Source organism: Saccopteryx leptura, chromosome 1, assembly GCF_036850995.1.
Source record: "Saccopteryx leptura isolate mSacLep1 chromosome 1, mSacLep1_pri_phased_curated, whole genome shotgun sequence".
NCBI classification, from domain to species: domain Eukaryota; kingdom Metazoa; phylum Chordata; class Mammalia; order Chiroptera; family Emballonuridae; genus Saccopteryx; species Saccopteryx leptura.
The window spans coordinates 170,361,669-170,387,103 of NC_089503.1; the positions used below are offsets into that span (position 1 = coordinate 170,361,669).

Genomic DNA, 25,435 nt, shown 5'->3' on the forward strand with positions numbered 1-25,435 from the left:
CACAGGGGATCTAGTCAATAATACTGTAATAACTATGTGGGGGCCAGGTGGGTGCTGGAAATATCAGGGGTGGGGAGTGGAACCTATTATAAAGTATATAAATGCCTACCGCTAGCTTGTTCACCTGGAATGAACACAACATAATATAGTATGTCCACGGTAATTGAAAAATAAACTTTGAAAGTAAATAAAATGGGTGCCCTTCCCTGTGATGCCATGCTGCTGGGCTTGATCCTTTTCAAAGCAACAGACTGTTGCTGGGCATAGAATAAAAATTAGAAATCCTGCCTCCTGAGAGGTGCCTTGTGTGGTGGCTGAAGTGGCTCCTGCCACTGGTTGGAAAGGAAATGTGGATGCCTGCGTGAGGCAGGGGAGGGAGGAACTTGGCATTGTCTTTTGCTGTTGTCAGGCGCCCAGCACAGGGGCAGCTGGGGAGAAGATAGGGTTGCTCTCAAGAGAATGGCATCTCTCAACACCTCCAAGAGAAATCCCTCAACTTACCTCCGTGCCCCTGAGGTTCATGGCCAGAGTCATTCCTCGGAAGCCAGAGAGACCTGTCGCCAAAGCAACAGGCGTCCGCTTGTAAACAATACATTTTAAAGATCCCAAAATAATGCTATTATTGTTCGTGATAGAGGGAGAAAAAAAAGTTATCCATCTTGAGGAAGGTGTGTTCTGAAATACATTTAAAAGATAATGGTTCTAATAAAAATACACTCACTGATGGGAACGAAGGAGACTATAATAAATATCACTCATCAAAGTCTCACAGAAATTCATTGTTTTTAGCTTTTTTTTTTTTCTTTCTGAAGTTAGAAGCAGGGAGGCAGAGAGACAGACCCGTATGCGCTCAACCAGGATCCACGCAGCATGCCCACTAGAGGGCGATACTCTGCTCATCTGGGGCATTGCCCCCTTGCAACTGGAGCCATTCTAGCACTGAGATGGAGGCCATGGAGCCATCCTCAGGGCCCAGGCCAACTTTGCTCCCATAGAGCCTTGGCTACAGGAGGGGAAGAGAGAGATAGAAAGGAGAGAGGGAAGAGCTGGAAGCAGATAGGCGCTTCTCCTTGTGTGCCTTCGCTGGGAATCGAACCAGGGACTTCCACATGCCAGGCCGACGCTCTACCATTGAACTAACTGGCCAGGGCTGTTTTTACCTTTGACATGATGATAGCATCTTGGAAAAGACACTGTTGTCCTGCAGTGTGGGACAATCCCCTATGCGACCCCTATAGCCACTTCATTGTCGCTTGTAAGTTCCTATAGTGTAAGGATCCTGTCACAGGTGTCTTTGTACAAGAGTTCCAAGGTGACCTGTCACATTACAGGTGAGCTAATCCTAACCCTCCAAATTTGTTGTGCTTGGTACCCAACACTCAACTTTTCAATGTTCCTTTTCTGCTCATAAATTTTGAGTTTCCCAATATCTTTTAAAACATGACTTAAAAAAAAGGCTTAACAAAATAGTTATGGCGAAAAAAAATTGCTAATTAAATCTCACGCAGCCACTATCTCTGGATAGAAAACATTTCCATGTGCACATATTGTAGTGACCGTTCCCAAATGGTACAATAAGTACATATGACAAGTGACGGAGGCATTTTGAGCATGTCCGATGTGTCATGAGCAACTAACTCTTAACCAGGAGCTTGCCTTCATACCAATCTAGATTTTCACTGTATCATTAACAAGTAAAAAACAAGCCCATTCTTTCCTAACACTGCCCCTACGTGCTTCTGTCCTTGAATGTTCTCAGTGTGCCCAAAGAGAATTAGTGCAGTGTGATTACTTTATCATTCATTCTATGATAGGATCTAAGTTTATCAAGTAATAGATCAGGAAAAAAAAATGAATCATTCCTCTGGGCGTTCACAGTAAAGTAACAGAAATTCTATCATGGGCCACTGAACCCCACCCCACTCTTTTTTGCAGCTTTCAAAACTTGAATTTTTAACCAGCCATCATGTTTCCCTTCCTTGGGATTCAGAAAAGTGTATTGGGACATAAATTCTGGAAACACTATAAAAAAAGTGATGACACTCACCTCAAAATGAACTTCCTCCCCCTTTATGTTGTTGTTTTTCATCTAGGGTGAACATTTAATCTACTCTGACTGGACTGAGCCATAACCAATTCTGAGTTGATTAGAGAAAAGGGCCTTATCAAACAATTACTTAAACGTATGAATAAACACACGCATTTTTAAAACAATATAAAGTACAAAGTCTCATTCCTACAATTTGTCCCCAAGTTGGCCCTCCTTTGACGTGGGCTGTTCTAACAAGGTAATTGATGGGTTATTTTTCTGACTAAAACAGCCTTACTTATCAGGGCTTGGTTCCAGGTTAAGAGAACAAGAAAGAAAGAATGAAAGCTATTAGAATGTTAAGAAGAGGCACAGATAACTTGACTTGGAAGTCCATCTTGTAATCTAAGAACAGCCTCCAGCCCTTTCCTCAAAAAAGCAATCAGATAACAGGAGGGTGAGTAGGCTGACAGGTTCTCAAAGGGAACTCCCAGTATAAGCCACAACCCACTACCTAAGAAGCGCCACCACAACTGTGAAGATCCACCTTGCCCACAGACAGGGACCTAGAGGGCATTTACAAAGAATTAACTGCTACTGATCCATGAAGTCCTTCGGACATGAGCACATCAATGATGCCAACTTCCTTTGCAACAGGTCCTTGCAGGGAGATGTGGGCTGGAGTGCTGGGGCAGGTCTTAGGAGTTGACAAGTTGTAGGCTGGGGCCGGCTAAGACAGGAGAATGTCTCACCAAAAAAACCCTTGGAAGAAATGGCAGTGCACAGGCTTTCTTTTCGTAGAGATGATTGAATCAGGTACAGGTGTTTCTGGATGGCCAGATGAATGGGACACAGCATGGGACCACAAGGGAGTCAGAGACCACAGTAGGTCTGGAGTGACTCCGCCCACAGCACCACCTGAAAGCATCTTTCTTTCTGTGCTTCTTCCCGGGCCACTGGCTCAGGGGAGCCATGGGAACCTCAATTTTATTTTTCAAGTGCAGAGGAAAATTTTATTTAAAAAATAAATGTTTCAAAAAATAAAATATATATGTAAAAATAACCCAGAATCATATCCTTTTATTCCGGATTGTATAATGGAGGCCATAGCAGAGTAGAATCAATGAAGAATATACTACATAACAAGTATAGAAGAAGTTCAGTTGAAACAGGAAGACAAAACTAAGTCTTAAAAATTATTTAAAAGCTGGTACTTTTAATAATTGTAATTATTGTGCTTTTTGCATTGCAAGACAATGTTGCAGCCAAGCGAGCCATTCAGCCAGGATTATTGTGCTTTTTAAGCATTAGTGATATTACTATCTTTTTTCCAAATAAGTAAAAGCAAATGTAATATAATGTAATAGACAAACATGAAATGCATACTAGTACTGCTTTCTAACCACTGAGAAATAACAGAGAGTAAGAGAGATGGTCACTCATTGGGTACATCTACTGTGAGGAAAGTAAACTTTTTCTGCCTAGTTTTACAAATGAAATCAAATCTGATAGTGAACTACAGTCAGACATTAAAAAGTTACACTACAAATTCATTTCCTCTCAGAATGCCACTGGCATATATGCCTTACCTGGGTCAGGTACTCATCTAACGTCACCGAAAGGAAAATGTGCCCTGAGTAAAAATTAAAATGATGTGTCGATGTTGAATGACTTCAGAATACAATAACATAATATGAGATGTTTAATAAACATGTGAGATGACAGCAGAGATTCTGGGTCTCAGATTTGAGCTCCTAGCCTTGGTCAGATAGCTCAGGTGGTTAGAGCATCGTGCTGATATGCAAAGGCTGCTGTTTCAATCCCTGGTCAGGGTACACATAGAAACAGATCGATGTTTCTGTCTCTCTCTCTTGCCTATCCTCTCTCTCTAGAATCAATGAATAAACTTTTTAAATGTACCAATAAAAAAATATTCAAGCTTCTAGCATCTCAAAGACAAAAATATGGTGGAGATCATTAAACTTTCTTCTATATTCTTTTCCTCAATTAAAGATCAACCATGTAATTTAATCTCCGCAAATAATCACTCATTTTACGCAACCCAAGATCTAGCTTTTTGTCCGCCATGCTCAATGCCTACTTTATTTTAACTTAGATTGATTTTGTTTCCCAATGAGCTTGCTGAAACACACAAGTATGTCACAGTGAACAGTGAAAAACACTAGAAATACCCAGAACTCTGAAAAAGTAAAAAAATATTCTGAAAACTGAGAAAATAGACAAAAAAAAAAATTCTGCTAGAGAATGTGCTTTTATTTTAAACAAACGATGTGCAAAACTGTCTAGGAGTTCTCCTGGAATAAAAATCTTGGGTCCTCGAGATGGCTTACAAGAAAGTAAACAGAACATTTTGGTCTAGCAGTGATCCCAACGATGGCCAGCCCTCAAATTGAGCCCTCAGCACGGTTTTATAATGGTCCAGGTTCAGGATTGTTAAAAACTTTAAAATTATTGAGTGACTTTAAAAATAAAATAAAGCAGAGTATGTGACAGAAGGTATGTGACCAACAGATCCTAAGATATTTCCTACCTGATTTACTATCTATCCCTACTACAGAAAAGGTTTGTTGACCAGTAGCCCAAAACAACCTCAGTAGGTGATGACAAGTTAGGTCAACTGCTAAAATTCAGAACAAACAATGGAAAATAAGACACTCATTTATCCTGAGAAGTGGGTCTGCTAAGATGAAGCCACAAATTATGCTAATTCTTAATACATCCATTCACTCTACCAACAAAGAAAGCCTGCATTACTAAATTTTACTATTTAAAAGACCGTTAAAAGAACTGGAGTAGAATAATATTTCTCATTTATATTTTGGCAACACTAACACATTTCCAGACATTAGACATAATTGGCGTCAAAGGGAAGAAGACCCGCAAAAGTCACACTTGTAACAAAAGCAAGCTCCGAGTCAAAGCAAATGAATTCTAGACAATATTCCTTTTGAAAATATTACCGTGCTATTTAATTGAATACTGCATCTACACTTATGAATCACCAAGACTCCTAAGTCAATTTAGACATTTTCCATATTATTTTGGATTTTAATTTGGAAGCCTATTAGAGATTTAGAGTTCCCGTTTACAAACCAGGGTAATTACTTTCTCTAAACACTAAGTTAAATGGAAGTTAATTTATTGTGTTTCCTGGGAAGGTTCGCAGGATGTGCAGACAATTTGTAAGTGCCTGTTTCCTCCTGTGCAGCAAACATTCTATTCTAAGACCAAAGGAGCCCAGGATGGCCAAGAAGATGCAGCATCCAGGAACAACCCTCCAGGAACAACCCTCCAGGACCACCCCACCCCCTTCAAGGAAGAGTCAGCAAAGCAAGTCAGAGTGGAAAAGACCTCAGCAGCTTTAAACCCATAGGCTGTGCCCATAGCCTTTAGCATATGACTTGCAGGCAAATGTCTCATCTTTAATGTCCCATGCTTAAGGTGATTGTTTAGGCTCTCATCAGTGTCCCCATTAGACCCTGCTAAGAAAAGCCCCTACCCAATGGCCCTGGGTTTTAGAAGGCATCTAGGGTACATGGAATTCAACAAATGGCTGAGGTGACAAACCCGGCTGGAGCCAAAACCCCTTTACCCTATCATGGTCTTGAGTACTGGGGACCCTTGTATTTCCTGGCTAAATCATGAATGCCCCCATTCCAGGACCCTCCCCTTGGTCCACTCTCTGGAAGGCGATCTGTGCAGGACTCCAGGGCTGGTGTGCACATTCTAAGGCTGAGTGCACAGTCAAGGGGCAGCTGGTGGGAGGGGTCACGGGGCCTTGGACATGTGGGCAGGAGTGTCCACACTATGCACAAGACAGGACAGGAAGTAGAGGGAGGAAGAGACAGGGGCTGGCTGGCAGCTAAGAACTGACTATCCTCATCCTGCTCCTTTCTGAAACAAACTCCTAGACTCTAAGAATTATAAAAATGTAAAGCTGGCCTTCCGGCCATTATGAAGTTCTAAGTGTCAAATAAGACACAGAACATACTTTACTTAGCAGGTTGTTGTCTTGATTTATAAACTTTAAAAAAAAATTTCTTTTCTTCTTTTCCAAGTGAGAAGAGGGGAGATAGAGAAACAGACTCCAGAATGTACCCCAACTGGGGTCCACTCAGTGATCCCATCTGGGACTGATGCTCTGCTCATCTGTGGCCATACTCACAACTGAGCTATTTTTAGCACCTGAAGCAGAGACTCCACTGTGCCATCCACGGCATCACAGCACCCAGGGCCAATGCGTTCAAACCAATTGAGCCTTGGCTGCGGGAAGGAAAGAGGGGGAGAGAAAGAGAGGGAGAGAGAAAGGTATGTGGAGAAGCAGTTGGGTGCTTCTCCTGTGTGTCCTGACTGGGAACTGAACCCACAGCATTCACACGCTGGGCCAACGCTCTACTGCTGGGCCAACTGGCCTGGGCCTAAACTTTTAAATATTGACATACATGGTATGTGGGAGTCCATGAGGCTCCTGTCTCACTCAGGTCCCATTAATGTTTGGCATGGACGTAGTTCACTCCACAGTTACCCACAAATCTCAGACTGCAAGGACATCCTCCTCCATCATTATCTAAATTCCACAGGTGACACTTAACTGGGAATCTAAAGAGCGAGTCAAATTCCGAGATCCTGTTTCTTTCTCTGATTTACCTGGTTTCCCACCCAGATTCACAGGGGCAAGGAAAAAGTCCACTGGTTACCATAAAACTAAATAAAACCCATCAAATCTCCCATCAGCCCACCTAAATGCCTCCTGATATAAAAGGGTGAGGACTGTCTAAGAAGAAGGGGGTTTATTCTCACAGCAAAAGGGTGAACAATTGGGAGCTGAGGATGGTTAGGTGGCCTCCTATGTGGCATCAAGGACACCTTCTGGTGCCAGACTATTAGAGCCACCAGGTGCTTGAGTTTCCAAGTCCTACTGCCAAAATCAACCAAAGTTGATCCTTTATTAAGTGCTCATTATGGACTACGCACCTTGGCATTCTCTCACTTTAACCCTCAATCCTAGGAAACGGAGCTACAACAGGAGTTAAAGTCGCTGGGCTGGGAAGTGGCTGAGACTTGGGGATCTGGTTTTATAGGAATCCAAACCCATAATCTAATGAATATCTAAATATATATATATTTATACATGGTGCCCTCCTTTTAGAAGCGGGGGAAAAAGGAATGCTTATTTCTAGCACTAGAATGAGCAGTTGAATGCAAAATTAACCATACAAATATATATAAAAATATACATACATAAATAACTTACTTTCCACATTCTTATATAGACATAAAAACTTTCAAGGAGGCTAGTGTTTTACATATTAAATAGTAAAATGTGTATTGAGTTTTTTGGGTATAAAGATATTTTTCTTCTCTTGTCTCCTTAACAAAACTCCAGGAAAAACTTAAGATTAAAAAGAAAAGAAAATTCCCACTCATTTATAAAGTGAGGCCAAAACTGTAATCAGAAAGAAATAATCAGAATAAATTAATAGGACTAGAAAATGACATTAAAATCATTGCTTCCATTGTAACCCTGTTGGATGATAGGGTAGTCAATGTCTTCTAAAAATATTTATGGTCAACAGAAAAACCAAACAACCTTGATTTTTACCTAGCCAAGCACCAACCTAATTCAACAGTTTTCTTTTTTTTTTTTTGGTATTTTTCTGAAGCTGGAAACGGGGAGGCAGTCAGACAGACTCCCGCATGCACCCGACAGGGATCCACCTGGCACGCCCACCAGGGGGCGATGCTCTGCCCCTCCCGGGCGTCACTCTGTCGAGACCAGAGCCACTCTAGCGCCTGGGGCAGAAGCCAAGGAGCCATCCCCAGCGCCCGGGCCATCTTTTGCTCCAATGGAGCCTCGGCTGCGGGAGGGGAAGAGAGAGACAGAGAGGAAGGAGAGGGGGAGGGGTGGAGAAGCAGATGGGCACCTCTCCTGTGTGCCCTGGCCGGGAATCGAACCAGGAACTTCCGCACGCCAGGCTGACGCTCTACCACTGAGCCAACCGGCCAGGGCCTAATTCAACAGTTTTCCAATGATAACTTGAAAATAAATAAGTATGCCTTTCTGGTTGACTTTCCCTGAAATCTATGATTAATTTCCCAGCCAGAATTTCTCATTCAACTTTGAAAAGAACAATTCTCACTACTTTTCTCAACATGAGCTCTGGGTATATTTTCATTTGGCTCAAAAATGTAAGATGTATTATTCTCAACTTTTAAAATGGATATATATGCATTTCATACTGGATAACCGATCTTGGAAACAAATGATTAGAATAAGAAATTAAGATTCGGAAGATGCACGCTTGACTGTGACACCTTTGGGGGGCACATGTCCGTCAGTCAAGCCAATGAGAGCAGAAACCACACTTACATAATGTGCTGGCCATCAGGGTGTTGACACAGGGGAAAGATTCGGTCTTCCGGGGAGTTGCATAATCCCGCCTCATTCTCTGGAGAGCTTTGAAGGAGGGAAGGGAGAGGCTAGAAATGCTGCCTGAAGGCTTGCGGATGGGTTCTGGGGTCCCTTCAGGATCTGAATAAGCAACCGTGAGGATATGTGAGGATATAAGAAGATCCGGGACACTTGCAGCATCTTTGGAGTTCAACGGCTCTCACGATTTGGCCCCGGAAGGGAGGGGCTGTTCCAGTGTTCCTTACAATCACCACTCTAATTATTACATTATAGTACTTGCCCAGTGTAATCCTTTCATGTGCCTCACTGCCTTTTCAGGACTAAGCACGCACCGCGGTGGGCAGCCTGCTGATGCCAGGGGCAGCGGGACCTCCCTGACTGCCACCCAGCTGCCAGCTACAGCGCAGCCAGGTGGGCAAGTCCGGAGTGCTAATCCGGACAGTGACATCTCTGTCATCTGCTCGAAATCCTTGCAAGTTGCTTGCTCCAATGTGGAGTGGAACGGAGCATATACCTCAATGCCAAGAAACCCCTGAGCTTTGCTCTATTATGCTTTTTGTAGCATTTCAGCATCTGAAGGACCGGTTAGGCACTGAATTCCAATTGTTTTATTCCAGCAACTGCTCAGTGAGTAACCGCTGCATAGCTATTAATATCTACGCTAGATGATTTGTTTAAACAACTTTCAGGAAATTATTTTTCCAAACACTTATTCTTGTCTTAAGAAAATATACTGAGGACCAAAGAGTTTAGTCCTCCCTCACCCCACAAACCTCAAGTATCTGGCTTTCTCTTGAGGATGGAGACATTTTTTTTTCTTTTTTTTTCTTTTTTTCTGAAGCTGGAAATGGGAGAGACAGTCAGACAGACTCCCGCATGCGCCCAACCGGGATCCACCCGGCACGCCCACCAGGGGGCGACGCTCTGCCCACCAGGGGGCGATGCTCTGCCCCTCCGGGGCATCGCTCTGCCGCGACCAGAGCCACTCTAGCGCCTGGGGCAGAGGCCAAGGAGCCATCCCCAGCGCCCGGGCCATCTTGGCTCCAATGGAGCCTTGGCTGCGGGAGGGGAAGAGAGAGACAGAGAGGAAGGAGGGCGGGGGGGGGGGGGGAGGGTGGAGAAGCAAATGGGCGCTTCTCCTGTGTGCCCTGGCCGGGAATCGAACCCGGGTCCCCCTCAAGCCAGGTCGATGCTCTACTGCTGAGCCAACCGGCCAGGGCGGACCAAAGAGTTTAGTCCTCCCTCACCCCACAAACCTCAAGTATCTGGCTTTCCCTCGAGGATGGAGACATTTGTATGAGGAATTGACCTCGACTCACCAACCTTTAGAAGCAAAGCTTTAACAAAATGTTGATTAAAATATAAAACTCCATCCAGCAAGCTGCCTGGCTCACAGTAGGTTCTCAGAAAATATTTATGGAGAAAGTGGGAATGTTTTCCATACTGAGAATCTCCTTCCTATGTTGGTATACACAGGATTTGCTCATTTATCCCAAAACATTTGCTTATCTTTGTGTAGGATAAACCTGGAGTTGTGTAAACTCAGTTAACAAAATCAAATTACTAAGATTTTAAGCTTTAGATACTCTGTAATTTCAGTATTCTTTTGTTATCTTTTAATCCTTTTTTTTTCTTTTATTCAGTAGAGGAGGGGAGGCAGAGATAGACTCCCACATGCACCCTGACCAGGTTCCACCCAGCAAGCCCACTAGGGGGCGATGCTCTGCCCATCCAGGGCATTGCTCTGTTGCTTAGCAACTGAGCTCTTTCTGAGGTGGAGGCAGTGGAGCCATAATCAGCACCTGGGGCAAACTCACTCTAATTGAGCCATGACTACAGGAGGGGAAGTGGAAGTGAAAGAGAGAGAAAAAGAGAGAGAGAAGTAAGAGGGGGAGGGGTGAAGAAGCAGATGGGAGCTTCTCCTGTGTGCCCTGACTTGGAATCAAACCGGGGACATCCACATGCCAGGCGGATGCTTTACCACTGAGCCAACTAGCCAGAGTCGAACTTCAGTATTCTAACACTGCTGACAATGGCAGGGAAGAACCCAAAGGCTGGAAGTGTGCTGCATCCCCAAGTTATGTAATTTTATAAACAAACTGAAGATATTTTTCAAATGCCCCAAAGTGAACGGCAGTGTTGTATATAGACCACCACTGTTTTCACTTACTTTACAAGTGATCTTACACTTCACCTGTAAGCCTTCAATTTGTAGATGAGAAGGAAAATAATAAAGAGCCAGCGGACAAAGGATTTTTATATTAAAAAGAATGCTAATAAAATATGGCAATAATGACCCAGAAAATGTGACCATAAGCTATGAACATATTTGGGCACTCCGCCCTAACCTGGTTTATGTTAGTTAAAACTATGAAAAAGTTAGGCTTAAATATCCACCCTGTTATGTAAGCTTTAGGATGTTTTGAAAAACCATGTACACTTTCTCGGTGTATTCATCAGTGACACATCAAAGAAACCATAAAATGGACAACACAAAAGCAAGGAGGAGGTGATACAACCAATTCCACTCAGGACAGTCACTGGAATCCTCAGTAAGACTGATGGAGACCAGCTGCCCCCGGAGCTCTTCCAAGGAGTATAGGAGATGACTGCACGCACAGAAAAGGTTTCAGAACCCCCTATATAGAAGGGTTAGGGTTTCGCGAACAACATCTCATTTGCACTTTAAAAACTGGTACAGCACCAAGTTATGAAACTGATTTCAGCTACGTTCTGCAAGTGACCATGAGGTGGCAATTGCCGGTGGACAGTGGTAACCAGTGGAAACATGGTGACAGATATGGGAGGTTCTCACACTTGGGAGAGCATCAGAATCACATCAGGGGCGTGCCAGAACCCACACTGTTGGGCTGCGGGTGGAGGGGATCTGGGATGAGACCTGGGAGTTCACATTTCTAACAAATCTCCTGGTGATTCCAACACAGCCAGTCCACGGACCTCATGTTGAGAAGCACTGGTATAGAACACAGAACAGTAGAGGGTAGTGGTTCCCCCCCCCCTTTAATTTTCTTATTGGTTTATTTTAGACAGAGATGGAGAAGGAGAGAGAAACATTAATTTGTTGTTTCATTTTTTTTTCTTTTTTTTTTTCTTCTTCTGAAGCTGGAAATGAGGAGAGACAGCCAGACAGACTCCCGCATGCATCTGACCGGGATCCACCCGGCACGCCCACCAGGGGCGACGCTCTGCCCCTCCGGGGCGTCGCTCTGCCGTGACCAGAGCCACTCCAGCGCCTGGGGCAGAGGCCAAGGAGCCATCCCCAGCGCCTGGGCCATCCCTGCTCCAACAGAGCCTCGGCTGCGGGAGGGGAAGAGAGAGACAGAGAGGAAGGGGGGGGGGTGGAGAAGCAAATGTGCCCTGGCCGGGAATCGAACCCGGGTCCCCCGCACGCCAGGCCGACGCTCTACCGCTGAGCCAACCGGCCAGGGCCTGTTGTTTCATTTATTTATGCACTCATTGGTTGATTCTTGTATGTGCCCTGACTGGGGATCAAACCAGCACCCTTGGTGTATTGAGACAATGCTCTGACCTACTGAGCTACCTGGCCAGGGTGAGGGTAGTGATTCTTAACCTTGGTTGTAGATCAAACATTAACTAGGAAGCCTTCAAAATCCACCTTGCTCTGGTCACAGACAAGGCCAATTATTTCTGAATTTGGGGATGTGAGCCCCGGTAACAGTGATTTCTTCAAGTCTCCAGATGTGTCCAGTGAGCTGGCAATATTGAGAACCATGGATATATGGGAAGATATACTTGTATCTATATCTGTTTAAGAAGATATATTTTGTAAACCAGTGATCAGATGAGAATCTCTGATGGGATGAGGGTACTCAACAAAACAGTTACACTTTTTCTTCCCTGATTTTCTCTAAAACTTTCTCATGAAGGGTCTGAAACACTGAACTATGATTTTCTTTAAGAATACAGATCTATAGCTTTCAAAATCAGCTGAGTTCTGCATGTGTGGATGACTAAAGAGGCACACACAAATTTCAGTCATATTTTTTATATTTAATATGGAAAATAATATTGTTATTTCTAAATCTGGAGATCTATAAAGGTTTGGGTATGTCTTTCCTAGGATGGAGATGTAGTTTATATTTTGGTATAACTGGGAATACTTTTTAAATGCAAAGTCATTAAAAAGATGAAGAAAGTATATTCATCGTAGAGAGAGAAGGAAAGTAGTAGATAATTAAAATTGTCTAGAGCTGTGGTCCTCTAAGTCTAGCCCCTGGACCAGCAATGTCAAAATCACCTGAAATTTTGTTAAAAATGTAAATTCTTGGGCCCCTACCCCAGGTCTAATGAATCAGAAACTTTGGGGGTGGGTCCCAGTGATTTGCATTTTAACAAACTCTCCAGGTGGTTTGATGCAGGTTCAAGTTTGAAAACCACTGGTCTAAAGTAGTTATGTCTTCCATAGATCTAAAAGAATGACAGAAGAGGTAAAAGCACTGTTGAGCCAGTGGGATTCTGTTCAGTAGCTCGAATAACAGCCATGGTCTATTTCTTTGAGGCTTTGCGCTTAATAGTGAAAGCAGAATTGACAGGGGGCACACCCATGACCATTTATGTATTCTATAAGTCCTCCGCTATCAATGTTCATCTATTTCTGTTTTGACCTCAATAGAATTAACACCTTGAAACTTGACCAACAAGGATAAGAACGAGGGGAACCCACCAACCGACCATCCCGTGAGGTTGGAAGAGGGCTGGGAGACCCAGGTCCAAACTCACCTTGAATCGTCCTCTTGAAGAATGCCTTGCAGGCTTCACATGACGCTACCCCGTAGTGGTACCCAGAGGCGATGTCCCCGCACACCAAACACAGTCTCTTGGGCATCGAGTTGAGCATGTATTCACACTTGGTCTGGGGGTCTTCGACAATGGTGCTGGAGCAGTCGTCATACAGTTTCCTGACGGGCCCGCTGCCTCCTAGGATAGGTGCCGAAGGGTAGAGAGGCGGGGAGTCAAGTCCGTTCTGATGGCCGTTCATGGTGGAACTGTAGCTCCCACTTGCGTCGGAAGAGCCACCTGGGCTGTGGTGGTTGACGCTGTCCGTCAGGGAGGCCGGGCTGGAGGGTTCCGTCTTGATGAAGGACGAACAGCTGGAATCAATGTGTCGGTCTTTGTTTGACATTCTGCAGAGAAGCCTGTGATTGAGGGAGAGACAGACAGAGGGGGAAAGAGAAGGAGAGAGAGAGTCAGAGACAGGGACCAAATGAGGGAGAAACAATGAGAAGGAAAAAAAAATAGAGAAAGTGAAAGGGAAGAATGAAAGGAGGGGAAGAAAATAAAAGAATTCATATGTCAAAGACATTGCTCTTTGAGAGTGCTGCCTAAGACCTGGGGATGTCACATCATTCATTCTCTAGTCAATATTTCTTGTTCTACAAGAAGGTAATCAGTGTAAGGGCATGACAGGGTATTATAAAAGTGCCCAGACTGCCCACAAACAAAAGTTCTAACAGGCCCAATTCCTTCTTTTATTTTACCTTTCTCTGCCAGAACCACACTGTCAATATCTACATCGACTCTCTAATTTCTAAATTTATCCATGAAGGAGGCGTGGTTTGCAAAGTCCCATTACGTCTAAAATTGTATTTATTTTCCCTCAACGTTGCCCTTCCCCTCTTGGATTCCACAATCATTTTATTATGAACGGAATCAAACTTTTATTTCCAAGACTGAACAGAAGGAGTCCTCTGTAATTCCTGTTTGTGAGTACGCTTCCAGAGCACAACTGTGTCTTTTATTGATTTAAGACACATAGAAACCATATCCTCGATTACTTACTTTGCTTCTTTATTTAAATAGTTCTATTCCCATAGACATTAGACATTGAGCAATAATAGGGAGACATCAAATGTAAAATTCTAGCTGATATTTAAGGATTACTTCCTAGAGCCCACAGAACTTAGTGAAATGATCACCAGCATTGATGAATGAAAAGGACTATGTGTGGCCTGACAGGGCAGTGGCGCAGTGGATAGAGCGTCAGACTGGGATGTGGAGGCCCCAGGTTCGAGACCCCGAGGTCGCCAGCTTGAGAGCGGGCTCATCTGGTTTGAGCAAAGCTCACCAGCTTAAACCCAAGGTCGCTGACTCGAGCAAGGAGTTACTCAGTCTGCTGCAGCCCCATGGTCAAGGCACATATGAGAAAGCAATCAATGAACAACTAAGGTGTTGCAACAAAAAACTAATGATTGATGCTTCTCATCTCTCTTCGTTCCTGTCTGTCTGTCCCTATCTATCCCTCTCTCTGACTCTCTCTCTGTCCCTGTAAAAAAAAAAAAAGAAAAGGATTGTGTGTATGTGTTTATGTGTGTTATTTACCACCAATGAAGAAATGAGTCAGTAAAAGCCATGTGAGCTTACAGTATACCTGTGCACTTATAAATCTGATACTTTATATTCAGCAAAATAAAAAGGTACCGAATTTTGTTCAGGAAAAAAAAATGAGATGGGTGATGCTCCCTTTTTCTCCCCATCTTGTGGTCTTTCAACATGATACCTCCTAAAACAAATACAAACATCTATCATGACAAACTCTCTTATCTAGAAGAATCACATTGCCTGTCTTTCTTGGTTGCACCCTTAAGGCATTTAGTTTCTGAAAAGGTAATTCAATAGAAAGATATAATTTGTCCTATTTCCCTTCCACTTAGCCACAGTGCAAAACCCCTTTTAGAAGAGTCTATAAGAACATTCTAGGAGTCCCATATAGAAAGAAGAGGTGACAGTTGAGAAAGGGACTTAGATAATCACTTTCCAATATAAAGTTGATTTGTGGGAATCCCACAAGGTAAAAAGTCACTCACCAGAATTTGGAGGAGTAGTGACAGTAGAACAAAATAGATACAATTATCTCTTTCACACTAAATCTCATGATATTGGCCCTGGCCGTTTGGCTCAGCAGTAGAGCATTGGCCTGGCATGTGAAAATCCCAGGTTTGATTTCCGGTCAGGGCACACAGGAGAAGCACCCATCTGCTTCCCAACACTCCTTCTTTTCTTTCTCTCTCTCTTCCTCTCCCACAGCCATCGCTCAGTTGGAGCAAGTTGGCCCTGGGCACTGAGGATGGCTCCATGGCCTCGCCTCAGGCACTAAAATAGCTTGGATCCTGAGCAACGGAGCTGCGGCCCCAGATGGGCAGGGCATCGCTTGGTAGGGGACATACCAGGTGTACTCCAATCAGAGTGCATGCAGGAGTCTGACATCTGCCTCCCCACGTCTCACAAAAAACTCATGATATTTTATCAGTGCACAAATTACATGCTCTCCTCCAGATCCCCTTACCCTCACTGCTCTGTTACTTTAAAATGAGGTAAATATGGAATTTCCTATTGTGAAATGTTTACTGTTTCAAGAAGACAGTCTCAAGAGAAAGAATATGCCTCTTCACCAACACACTGTGCCCTAGACACTGTGTCTTGCCTTCTCAAGTGGAGCAGTATCAGGCATGAGAAAAGCAAACAGGAAGGAGAAAGCCCCCTGAGGACCTGGCCTGTTGGCCACCCACCTATGTCGTCCTTCCTGCAAGAAGTAGCCAAAGAAAAAATTCGCCCCCTCGATGGGGCCTTCCCTCCCGCATCTATGGCTTGTCCCCGTCACTGTTAATGAGCGTTGTAATTAATAGATGGCTCTCCTCATCTCCCCACTTTGCACTCGGGGCGAAGCACTTTTCCTCACGTCAACGTCGGAAAGGAAGCAGGTCGGTGCTGACTTACAACAGCCCTGCAAATCCCTTTTAATTTAGAGCACTTACCCCAACACACTTCCCTTATTACCTTATAATTACTGGGCTGCTCGCACATACATTATGATCAGAGGCTCGAGTTAGAAGTTATTAGGGTACTAAAACATGGTTGTCCCCCCTCTCCCCTTTGCAGCACTGAATTTCTCACAGCTATGACAATTAACTCTTTCTCATCTGGCCCACCGGCACCATTTCTTAATTTTTATGTTAATTTCTATTTTTCTCACAGAAGAGTGGCTCTGAGCATCTTTGTTACAAAACATGCCATGTTTTGTTCAGGCCCCTCCCGCCCCCTTTTCCTGTATCATCTACTCTTAATAACCCCTCCCCGGGTGTTCTTTCTCCTGGCCCTTTCCTCCTAGATTTCTAAAATAGGCAGAAGTCTTGATGAAGCAAGGAGGCCAGGCATGACCCTCCCATATGACCCTCCCATATATATATATATATATATATATATATATATATATATATATATATATATATATATATATATATATAATCAGTTACTCGCTAACTGACTAAATGCTTGTGTGTCAAATGCTTGTTGTTCAAGTGCCTGAATAATTGGGAGGCTCCGGCCAGCCACTCCCTCTTAAGTCTCTGTCCATAACTTTGCAACAACCTGAACGGATGCAAGGAGCTATAAATGAATATAAACAAACTGGATTCTTTTTTAAAGCCTTTAGTGCAGTGGCTTTTATTTTATCATTTTAATTGTCATTTATTATTTTATGTTTAATGTTTAAGTTACACATGTTTCCTTTCAGACATGCACAACCCCCCTTAATTAAGACACTCTGCCCATGAAAATAGCCACGTTTCCATTTATCAAGAGCTGCAGGACTTGACAAACTATTATGTCGAGACTTAATCCCCGAGACAACTTTTGAGGGAGGTATATCGCACTTTAGGAAACGGAGCCTCAGCAACTTCCTGAAAATCATACACCTACAAAGTGGAAGACCTGGGATTTGAACCCACGCCCGACCCCCAAAGTCCAGTGCAGGCATGTCTTGAAGCCAACAGAGATTCTAAAAACATTCACTGATTTCTTAAAAATGGCCATGCTAGCACGGGTGCCGGTGTCACACACGGAGATCAATTCCATCCACAGCTCAACCGTGAGCAGGAAGGGGCCTCAACGGGGCCACCCCACCAGCTGAGGGTCACTCCTAGGGAGTCCCCTCTCCAGTGTGGGAGAGACACCTAAACAGCTTCTCTGGAAGAATGCAGTTGTCTCCTAATGACTACTTAGCTCATTATACCGAGCACTTCCTAGATACCATTACATTATACCCTAAAACTACAGCGGGTCTTAATTCTCTCTCTCTCCCTGTCTCTGAAATTCTATAGCTCTATTATTCAAGCCTGAAATATTCACAACTATCTATAAATTCAATTGTCAGCTGGTGGGTTTTATTCTAGACTTCACTTCAATCTAAAATTAGAGGCACTAAAATTCACATTAACTCTAAGAGGAATGTAGTGAATAAGACTTTATTTCAAAAGAACACCTTTTTGTCAGAAAGAGCCATTTTCAAGTTGATGGCTTTATCTGTAGCCAAAGAGAATAAGCCCAATTCCACATTGTGCTGTTAATGCAGAAATTTTTGTTCACACTGGATTAATAAAAATCTGAATTTAGCTAAGAATTATGAATAGAAATAACATGTTGAAAATGGTGGGAAATATTGATTTTAAAACCTCAAGATCGTTTTCTTTTTTTTTTTTTAAATAAATTTTTGTTAATGGTAATGGGATGACATTAATAAATCAGGGTACATATATTCAAAGAAAACATGTCTAGGTTATTTTGTCATTAAATTATGTTGCATACCCCTCACCCAAAGTCAGATTGTCCTCTGCCACCCTCTATCTAGTTCTCTGTGCCCAAGGGAGCGAGACTGTGATTTTTTTTTTTTTTTTTTTACCAAAAACCTCAGAGTAAACTCCCTGAAAATAAACCGAGGAAAAAAATACCTATGTCAAGAACAAAAACATTTGGTTTCTCTATGAAAAAGCTACCTTTGAGGGGTTTAACAGCCTTCCTGAAACCAGGGAAATTTCAATGATTTTAAAAAGCATTTTCAACAGTTTGAGGTATGTCTCAGACAATTCTGATGGTCACGATTCATCCTACAAGCTTGCTGCCTAGCCGTGCTGAAGGGTCAGCAAAGGGAAATTTTGTGTTTGGTGTTAGATACTAATGACCAGGCAAATACAACTTCTTGGTTGCCGGACTATGTAAAAATGTAATTGTTTGAAGTTATTTAATTGTGTGTCTATGTGTACGAGTACAGAGAGGAAGGGAGAGAAAGAAAGGATAAAAGTCAAAGGTAATCTGTAAGTTAATATTCAGTTTATATTATAATTATCAAGTGAGCCTAATTGTTTTCAGGGATTCTAGCAGCTAGATCCAGGTAAATGTGTGACCTTGTGTGAACTGCCATGAAGTTTTGCTCACACATACACGTGTCCAGGGTGGCCCACACTTCCCAGCAGGGCCTTAAGCATAGCCAATATTTGAATGGTTAAATGCTGGTATAACCATCATATTCCATAGGTTTATACATTATTATCCCATTCCTCAAAATACACATTCTTAACACACAGCTAGCTGTATTTTACCTTTTGAACTTCATACCAAACTCAGATTTATTTGCTACTTTAGTTTCCTACTAAAAAAAAAGTGTTGAAGAAAATTCCCATAAAAAGCTGTATGCACAGGTCTTTTTTGCTCTTCCTGATTTGTAACATGAGGAGCTTTTTGGAACTTTATACTCATATCAGCAACAGACACCTTAATAGGCTCAATGAATGACGTCTAAGCAAGTCACCACTTTATTTTATTCTTTGTCATCCTTAAGAGCCGAAAAAAGAACCCATCATTATAAATCCCAAACACATTATTGATTTATATCCAAAATTTGTGGGCAAGTTTACAAATACAGGAAGAGAAAGAAGAGGGAGAGGGAAGAAGAGAGAGAGAGAGAGAGAGAGAGAGAGAGAGAGAGAGAGAGAGAAAGAGAGAAGGTCCCTCAATGACTTACTAAAATTTTAGAACAAATAAAGAAGGCGATGAAGTTCCATGCCTAACCACTCACCTATTTGTGATAGGAATAAATCTAAGAGCATAGGTCAGTCTACTATCATCTATAATCACCAGGTTAAAAATATAAGTAATGGTGTTTAAAAATTTTTTTATTAGATTTTTGTTTTCTTTTAATGCTTTTGGAAAAACAAAACAAAACCCTCCAAGACTAATGAAGCCCAGGCTTCAGAGCCCCGGACCCTGGCTGCTAATTCGCAGCCCGAGTTCCAACTTCAAGCAGCGACTCTCCAAGAGCTATTTTCCCCCTGCTTCCCCTAATTGCGCTCTGGTAAAAGTGGCATGAACCACTTAGGAACAAAATGGGCACCAGCTGCTATTGTCAGAGAGTGGGGACGCCAAAGAAAGGGAAAGCCTGCGAATGAAGTGTCATGTCAGAAATCAACTGTGCAACGTGTGATTTGAGCAAACATGACTACTTTGCAGAGACAGGGTGTCATTACGGCATCACAGTAATTCGCTGCTTTGACAACTGTTGGCGCTACCGTATCATCATTGCATTAAGGTACCCAGGCTTAGTTGAGGAAGGAAGGGAAAGGATTTATGCTTTTAATAAGAAATATCTTAAGGTCTGCCTGCTTAACCCAAACGGAAAGAGATCATTCATGGTGAAGAAAGAATTAAAAATCCGGACCCACCCACTCAGGAAGATTAAAACGCACAGGCACACAGAGGCATGCACACACCCTTGGGTAGAATTTTAAGCCTCTTTTTAAATATGCATCGAGGCCCATCTATTGAAAAAGATTTCTGCAGAACAGGATCAAAATGACTTAGAGATGCTGCTTCTGGGGTCTTTGGACCAATAACTTGTGCATTTTATCCTAAAGACTCTTTCCAACTGACTCCATTGAAGAAGGGGAAGCAAACCTCTCCCCGCCCACTGGTGCCTGAATATCTAATGAGGGATGTAGCTAACGAGGGTGAGGTCAAACGGGCCAGCTCCCAAAACAACAGATCCTAGCATCTCAGTGTTGCCAACTCTGTCAAAGGCTGTGCACAACACCAAAACAGGAAATTGGGGACAAATAAACAACAGGCTGGCATCATGTGCCTGACCAGTCCTTGAAAGAAAAGTACCCTAGAAATACAGGGAGGATTACAGGAGGTTTATTGCTGAAAGTTCATGAAACATGAGAGTGTATTCTCATATTGTTGTTGATCAATTACTGTCTTATTTTCCATACAAACAACTGTACCATTTCCTACCTAATGACCAGACCATGACCACAAAGGACCTCTCCTAGACTCTATCTGCCTTTCGGGTTCTAGAGCTCAGTGATCATTTCTTCATCAATTTTGTTTGTGACCAAAGGTTGGTTGACTGTTCTGGTTTAGTCACTAAAAATCCCGTGTCCTGGGAACCCGTGGGTTTCAGGCAAACCAGGATGGTCGGCCATTGCATCTGATGCATGGAGAGATCTATGGAAGCTCATGACTCCACCCTTAGCAAGGAAAGCCTAGAATGAGAGCGAGAGCCATGCCCTGACATAAGCACAGCAACCTAACAAGCCCAGGGGTGCGAGAGAAAGCACCTGCAAAGACCTTTACTATGCCCCCGCCTGGGGCCACTGTTGATCACCTTGTTAAGCTCTCCTGACTGTTTCTGATGTAGAAAACTACTGTTGTTTACATGTGATCCCAGCTGCTTCCTGGCTGATAAACTTTATCAATGGGGGACAAAACCATTCCTGGGACCTCGTGATGTGTTGTTGCACCTTATGATGGTCGACAATGCTTCCTGCATTTAAGGATCTGACCTGAAACACTGGTGCTTCCTCGTGTAATGAATCCTCAGCTTGTTTTCTTGGGCCCACTTCCATCTGGGGGTGAGCATCCCTTGCTTAGAGCTCTAAACAGGGGAAGTGAGCTGCTGGCTAGATCAATAAAACTATTAAATGCATAATAATGCCGGGTAATTGCATACATGATGTTTTGCATAATTAACTGTCTGCACTGTTCTTTACCATAATGGGCACTCATGTTAGATAGAGCAGCTATAACTCTATAAAATATAAACAGTTTATATGCACCAGGATTCGGCTTAAAAACTCCTATTAGTTATGTACATCAGCTTTGAAGGGAGAGCTCTCCTCCACTGCCAAGTTCAAATCAATTCTTATGACATTATTTTATAACTAACATGATATTTAACTGATGGTGGCCATTGGCTATTATACAGAATGTGTTCAAGGACTGTAACAGGAGGGGGAAAAGTACCATTTGCTTTAAACAAACTTCTGCCATGTAATCAATATTATCGAGGCAAATTAAGTGTCTTAACAAGTGTGTATATTTCCCCTAATGCAACTTAATTAACTATATCCTCACAACTGCCCAACTTCCATGATACCAGACGGTGCTGGAAGAGAATGTCAAGAGATGCCTAGTCAACAACTCAGATGTACAACAGATGTAAACCAAGCATTTTCTCTCTGAACCCTAAAATATTCCTTCCCTTACACAAGTGACTCTCCTTGGACCAAAAGCCTAAAGACCAAAGAGGCTTTGGAATAGTGCACCCTACGTTAACCGACTTGGGTAGTAAATGCCCAAGTGTTGATCACGTCACTATCCCCAGGGCACAGTGTAATGGTCCTGGGCAAACAGTGCTAGAAAAGAAGGTTAGTATGGGGTAAAAAAAAAAAAAAAAAAAAAAAAACAGTGCAAAAAACTACATGGAATAAATCATCAAAATGAAGCTTATACTATATGCTGAGTTGTAACATTTATTCGGTCTTAGAGATTTACTATGCGGGGAGTGGACCTTCTCTGCAGTAAACTTCTCAGAGAAAAGAAATAGTCTCTGACTTCTACAAATCTCCGTTCTTTCAAACAGAAATATGGATCAATAAAGTTTGCTTGAGTTCAGACAATTCCGTTTTCAAGCCGTCAAGGAGTACACTGATATGGGCTGGGGGGAGCCAACACAACAGGAGAGAACTGACAGCTAAATGAAGACCTTCTCCCATCATCTTGCTGGAGGAGACATAGACATCCAACTCATAGGAAGTCTATGTGCGATCTTTACAAATTATAACCAAATATAGACACATAACACACAGTCTCTGTGGTGACGGAGTTCAGAAATCAAACTCAGGTCAATGAAACCTCAGGCTTCCTGAATTCCCCTTCCCTCTTCTGTTTGCTACAGGAGTGAGGATTCGAGAGCATAGTATTGACATCACCCTTTACTCATTGAAAAAATGTTTTTGCAAAAGCAGTTACAATGACCAGTAAACCAGGGGGCCTCGGCTGAGACAGGCCAGTTCTCTCGGAAAAGAACTTGAACACATACCCTAAAACTGGGTGGAATAGAGTGGTGAGAAAAATCAAAATGCCGAAAAGGAATTGTTGGTGAAATAAAGGTTGCTTCAAGGATGAATGAACATTTCTACAGCAGAGAGAGAGTCCCAGTTCAGCCAGAGATGATAAACCCCATCTTTGCCCTCCGGACAGTGGTTAAACTATATTTATACTTTTAACTTAAGAGCTTAGTCTGCACCAGTTAACATCTGGATGCAAATGCAGCTGTTGTGGGGTGATCAGCAGAGGTTATGATTCTATTCTCTAGGTATCAGGTGCTGTTCAGCTGAAGCAGGAGTTGGGGAGGCATGGAGGAGGGGAGTCAGCCAATTATGAATCCTAAGACCTCTTCCTCTGATCCCTCTCTCTCTCTCTCTTTCTCTCTCTCTCTCTCTCTCTCTCTCTCTTTTAAAGCATTTCAATGAGCTAGGTGCCTGAAGCAAAGGCAAAGCTTAAACACACGAGCCACTATTTGCAGGCCAGGGGAAACAGCATAACACACACATACACACATTTAATTCAAGCCATGGAAATGACGAAGGATTTGCTCTGTGCCTGAATGGGTTTTGTGAAAAAGGATTATTCATCAGTGAGACGGCACCCAGCAAAGCCAGTGGAAGCCATGGACAAGCCAGGAGTTCAGGTCAGAAAGAGTTGCTTGTTGGCCCTGGCCGGGTAGCTCAGTTGGTTACAGCATCATCCTAATATGACAAGGTTGCGGGTTTCATCCCCGGTCAGGGCACATATAAGAATCAACCGGTGAATGGATCAATAAGTGAAATAACAAATCAATTCCTCTCTGTCTCTCTCTCTCTCTCAAATCAACAAACATAAAAAAGATTTGCTTGTGATTTGTCTAAGGTCCCAAAACAAACACTCAAGAGAAAAATTGCTACAACATCTTTGCAATTCTGAAAAACTGATGGAAGAAACATGAAGTACCCCACTAGCGTCACCACAGTTCACATGACTTTTCTACTTCCTTCCAGGAGACATTGACCCCTGGACAGCGCTGGGTGGAAGAGCAGACAGGGCCAGCTCCAGATATGGCACTGTGGAACTCGAGACAAGTCAAGGCACCACTCTGACCCTCAGTGTCTTCATCTGTACAATGAGAGGATTTACCTACACACAGTTTTTTTGGCTTTTGTGTTTTTTTTAAACTATATTTTACTCAGATGAGGACCACACTGGCCTGTGATTAGATGAGACCAGGTAGCAGGGGCTGCCGTAGTAAATCGCATTTCCCAGACTCCCATCTCCTGAGGGGAGACTGCACTCAGCAAACATTCAGGACCTGGGCAGTATGTGTGTCTTTGTGTGTGCCAGAAAAGGAATGATTACAGAAACAACTTGCTGCATAACAGCAAAGCTGTGGCAACCACGTTTAAATGGAGGAATCCCCCCCGTGGCGGCAAACTGGACAATCCAAGCGGTGATCATTTGGCAGGGAGCTAGGGAGCAGGCTCCTTGGTTTTGCCTAGAAATGGTCCTGCTTGTGCTCATTACGTGGTTTTGGTGGGAGGCGCTGGCAGAAAGGGCAATTCCCTGCAATCAGTGCTTAAGTGAATGTTTGTCCCCGCGCAGTGACACCACGCTGTCAGCGAGCAGTGGGGAGCCGGTGAGTTGTTACATTTGATTTGAGTGCCGGTAGGAGGCCTCATTTCTACCAACTGTTAGTGGCTTGCTCAAAGAATCTTCTCTTCATTTCTGGAGTGATTTTCCCCCCTCTCTTCTATTTCCGTTCCCTTGCTATGTCATCAGCCCAAAGGCCACGTGGATTTGCAAATAGTAGACCTGGGGACTCATCGTGGAAGAGAACGGGTCTGGGCAGTGTGTTCTAGTCTCTCATTTAGAGTGTCTGCATCGGAGGTCTGAGCTCTGCGTTCCTAAATCATCACAAGGTCAACACAGACACAGACTGGTTCTGCCTCACGGGGCCCCCCTTTCTCCTGGGTGGGGCTGATTTTAGCTGATGGAGCAGACATTGCTATCGTCTTTATTTAACAACAACAAAAAAAACATGGCGTCCCTCACTTCTTGGACAATGTTGTTGAAATCACTGCTAATTTTGGTGACTGCTTCTGACACCTTTAAATTATTATTATTTTTTTATGATTTGATCATTTTACCCTAGATAGCCCACCACAGCCCCTTCTCCTTAACAATAATGATTTGGGTAATCAGGCTTCTTGGGGTGCCTCTGACAACAACTTCTGACAACAAAAAGCATCTTTAGACACAACAGAAAGCATACGAATGAGTGAAAAGTGCTAAAGGGAGAAAAAAAAGAAAGAAGAAGAAAAAATCATCCCTCAGAGATATTAGGAAAAAATTCAGGCAGAAGGGGAAAGTAATTAAAACCAAAGCGCTAAAACTGTAATTAAGAAGAAAAATGTCATTAAGGGGAGGCAGGGGACCAGGCTTCTCTTGTCACAACAAGGTGCTGGGTGAAAATAAAATAGAAGCAGGTTTCGGTTTCGGTGAGCGGAGCAGGAAAGCCATGTCTTTAACCAGATCAAATTCTCGAAATTGGCTGTCAAGACAGCACAGCGGTGATTTATACGCGTCTATCAAGTGTACGACCAGGAGAGACAGCGAGACCAGAGGCGAGCGGCTGTCGCTTCCATTCGCAAAGAACCTTTAATTTCCCCAGCACCATCTGTTACCAAATCTAATTCACATCCCCCCCTAATCTGGTTTAGTTCCATAATACTAATTCTCCCCCGACCCCTAGGAATACAAACCACCACCACCAAAACACACACACACAC

The 25,435-nt window shown here is 43.2% G+C and overlaps 1 protein-coding gene across 27 annotated transcripts in view; it reads right to left on the minus strand.

The window, feature by feature from the left end:
• The window catches only part of ESRRG (estrogen related receptor gamma), a 548,848-nt gene that overhangs the window by 147,506 nt on the left and 375,907 nt on the right, over positions 1–25,435 (minus strand). For 26 of the 27 annotated variants that reach the window (XM_066380024.1, XM_066379967.1, XM_066380016.1 and 23 more), the window contains one exon: positions 13,224–13,639. In XM_066380024.1, coding sequence (XP_066236121.1) covers positions 13,224–13,639 — 416 coding nt within the window. The remainder of the gene's footprint in view (positions 1–13,223; positions 13,640–25,435) is intronic. The other variant, XM_066380035.1, reaches the window with a different exon arrangement.